Here is a 3,894-nt window from a genome sequence, read left to right as displayed (position 1 = left end):
GGTAACCAGATCATAGTACTTGTTAACCTGAATTCAATACATGGTATATTAATATTTGCATACGCAATCAAGTCCTAGTTTAGGCTTATCAGCCCGTAAAGCTGTAAGAGAATAAAACAAAATGGCAGGTACCAGCACCATCCTATAGCCTGATGAAATTGACACCTAAAAGTGCCATTGAGTAATGCAGAGTAAACAAGAAATAGCAAACATACAAGCACATAATCATAATTCTTAACAAAAGTTGGAAATGATCTAAAGTAAGAAATCAGGCAGCAGGTTGGAAGGTTACACTGAGTGCAAGATTGGTAAAAGTAGAGCCCTCCTTACCATGTCAGTGTAGTTGGCTTTTCTTTCTTCCTCCTCACCTCCATAAAAGACATGATACTTCTCATACCTGAATCATTAACATAATCTTATATGACAGTGTGCAATTACAGATGCATAAATTTCAGGAGTTAAGACACAGAACTTTAAGTCATCATGCATATAATGCAAGGACAAACAGTTCGATTTCTAAGAAACTATCCAGTGGTCTAGTTGAGGACAGGTATATACATCGCTTTGCCTATTTTGTCATTAATTGTTAGCCAAACCTAAGTCCCCCTGCCCACGATACAGAAGGGGAGGATCCTAATTATACCACCTACCCAGTCTAAAACCGTAATTGTGTGGAGTGAACATCAATTTAAAAAATGGAGGAAAAGAATTCATGTAGCAGTCCAATCTACTTCAAGCTAACTGACTTATAGAGTTGGTATGTCAATAAACTGCTACTATTATATATAATATAGCACAAACATATTTAATTCAATTGATTTGAGGGGAAAAGTTTGGCCTGCATATAGACTTTCCTCAAAAAAGTCCAATGCTGATCTGAGCCACCGGCCCGTTCGAAACAAATAATAAAACATCTACAACTTTAACAGCTAGCAGTCATGACCAAGTCGATGTCCCACCCATTTTTATTTGATTCCTTAATAATATAGCCAAAAGGAGAAACACCCAAACGTCAGTTTCAATGACTGTATCAGCACTACCCAGAAACTGAAGAATCATATATTTGACAGCGGGAGATTAAACTTAGTGTAAACATAAAAAGTAGTAGAAATGAAGGGTTTTAGTTTTTTTTGTTCAGTTTTACGGTGAGGGGACAATGTAGAGAAACTGTAAGCTCGATCTGGAAATTAAAGTCATCTGAGAGAGATGATGAGCCAAAAAACAAGATTAAGTAAAGAGAAAGTAAGCTTAACGTAAGAAAAAACAGTAAATCAAGCCAAAAGGCTCACTCCACGGAGTGGGTAAGAGGCATTAAACCATTTTATTTAAGAGAAAGATATCCAAGTCAAAGCCTGGTATGAGAAAGAAGTCATTTTGTAGAGTGTTCAAGCCAATTTCTCTGTTACTTTATACATGAACATACGCCATCGCCAGATGGAAGAATATAAAACAGAGGAAGGAAAGCATGAACGTAAAGATAAAGAATAAATCTAAAGAAAAGAAGAAAAGAAAAGCGAATATTAATTAAAGCAACAGATTCAAAAGCTAAAACCAAAAATGAAACGAAAGATGAATCATACTTTTCAACAGCAGAGAGGACATCGGTTTTCTCAATCTTGCCACCGAGACCCGAGGCGAGATCCAATGCACCAGCCTTCGACATTCTCGCTTCCACCCGCAACAAATCTAAATTCTGTTTCTTCTTCTTCTTCTTCTTCTGTTTTTTCCTTTGTTAAAAAAGAACAAAACAAACAAACAAGAAAACGAAGAACAAAGTTATTCAAGATTCCATGAAAGCTTTTCGGATTCCTTAACAAGAACCAAAGCAAGTCGAAAAGAAGAACCAAGTTTCAGATGAAAATGTAGAAAGCGACAGAAAAGATGGAGAGTGAAAAACAAAGGTGGGAAACAGCGCAAAGAGCAAAAGGTCAAGACAGTACCAGCTGGGGGAGTGGAAAAACACCAATTTGCAAAGAGATAAGAGAGAGGGATGTTTGCTTTAAACCTCCCCAATGGAAGTACCCCTTGGGATACCATACAAGGGCAGGATGCCACCTTTTTTGCACTACCTACCGTCAACTTTCACCAACATTTAACGGACCCAAAGCAGTTTCTACCATCCCCCTTCGATAAATACTCTGGAATCTAACGTTGAAATCTTCCTTCTTTTCTTCTGATTTAACCAAATACTAGTATAATAACCATTATCTTCTAAATTTTAGGTAAAATGATGCTTGTCATAAGGGATAAGTATTCGGTCAATTTCGTCAATTCAGTTTTAAAATTAACAAAAAAAAACAAATTAACAAAATTTTTATAAAAAGTAATCGAATTGGTCAAATTATATTCTAGAACCCAAATAACTGAAACCGATTCTATGTTTGATTTAGTTAATTTTATTATTTTTATTAATCATAATACTAATAATTTATTATTAATATTTATATACTATATATTATAAATGATTAAATTTTTCATTGATTTGATTTAAATGTTCTATGATTAAAAATAATATAATAAATCAAACTACTAATCAATTAACATCAAAATCAAACAAATTGAACTAATTTAGCTGTGTCCAGTCAAATTTTGATCGGATTGATGAATACTCACCTTGCTCAATTTTATTTAAAAATAATGTCCCGAGACTGCTTTTGAATGTTTTTTCATTGTGCCATACCGTACAAAATGAGTTTAAGAGGGACTGCATATTCCGACTCATCATTAAGTGTCACATTGTGCTTTAATGACCCAAAAAAGTTAATAAGAAAATTATATATATATATATATAGGGGACATGACCATGTTTGGTTGGTAGGGTCGAATGCAGATTTTAAAAAGTGAAATTAAATATTATATACAAAGTACATAATTTGGCTTAAAAATAGAACAGTAATATTTTATTGTTGATGTGTTTATGTGACCGCAAGGTAATTGATATGATTAATGACAATTTGATGTGATCCACAGCACTGCTTCATTGATCCCACGCCACAAAAAATATTTTTTTGAATTTGAAAAAAAGATATTTAAATTTTACTTTTTAAGTGAAAAAAATTATATATTAACTAATTAGTCAAATATTCAGATATAATATTTAATTTAATTATAATTAATTTTTCATTTATATGAAAAATTTGTTAGAGTGTACATCAAAGATTAAAGATTTGTTTAAATATAATAAATTATTAGAGATTTAATTGAAAAAAAAGCATAGTTCAAATTTTTTAAAGTATTTTAAGTCTTTGTTTTTCATTTTTATCTATTTTCAATTTAAAATTAATTACTTTGATTAGAAAATATGGGTGGGGGAGTAATGTCATTGGAAAAGGGCTACATCTACATGATAGCTGTGACGAAACCTTTAAAAGTTAGAATCCTTGTCCACCATGCCTAATCCATAAATGGCTGTTGTTTATTCTTTTCGTATTGCTATTATTACTATCTATCTTCTTATCCTAAAATAAATTTTTAGATAAAACTCATTTTTTTCAATTTACCTAATTATTTGGCACTTTCTTTATATTACGTTCTTTAATAGGAATAAATCAATCGTCTTATGCCGTTGAGTTTAAAAATCTTTATAAATACAATTAAATATGTCAATCTCGACTTAATTTTTTTTGATAAATTTTAAATTTTTTTATATTTTTAATTATTTTAATAGTTTTACATCTCTAATTATATCAATATTACAAAAAATGTGCGGTGGAGGAGAGTTGTGAAATAATGAAATAATAATTTGAAATTAAACAAAGTCAAAACATTTTTATAGTTTTACTTCCAATTGATTATTATTTTTTTGTTATTAGAAAACAAGACAATAATTAATATACTATCTTCTTTTGCAAAAATTTGAAATATTATTTCCGAGATTTCGAATTGAAGATTTAA

General features: G+C 30.9%; 1 protein-coding gene across 1 annotated transcript in view; it reads right to left on the bottom strand.

The window, feature by feature from the left end:
* LOC110413502 (cycloartenol-C-24-methyltransferase-like) overlaps positions 1–1,663 on the bottom strand; it is a 4,253-nt gene extending 2,590 nt beyond the window's left edge. Inside the window, exons 1-3 of the mRNA XM_021424340.2 lie at positions 1,581–1,663; positions 331–397; positions 64–165 (exon numbers count right to left, since the gene is read on the bottom strand). Coding sequence (XP_021280015.2) covers positions 64–165; positions 331–397; positions 1,581–1,663 — 252 coding nt within the window. The remainder of the gene's footprint in view (positions 1–63; positions 166–330; positions 398–1,580) is intronic.
* Between the last annotated feature and the right edge of the window lie 2,231 nt (positions 1,664–3,894).

Source organism: Theobroma umbraticum, unplaced genomic scaffold, assembly GCF_002168275.2.
Source record: "Theobroma umbraticum cultivar Fairchild unplaced genomic scaffold, ASM216827v3 scaffold_4.1, whole genome shotgun sequence".
NCBI lineage: Eukaryota > Viridiplantae > Streptophyta > Magnoliopsida > Malvales > Malvaceae > Theobroma > Theobroma umbraticum.
Note: the sequence above shows the minus strand (reverse complement) of the source record. Positions and strands in the feature narration are given on the sequence as shown.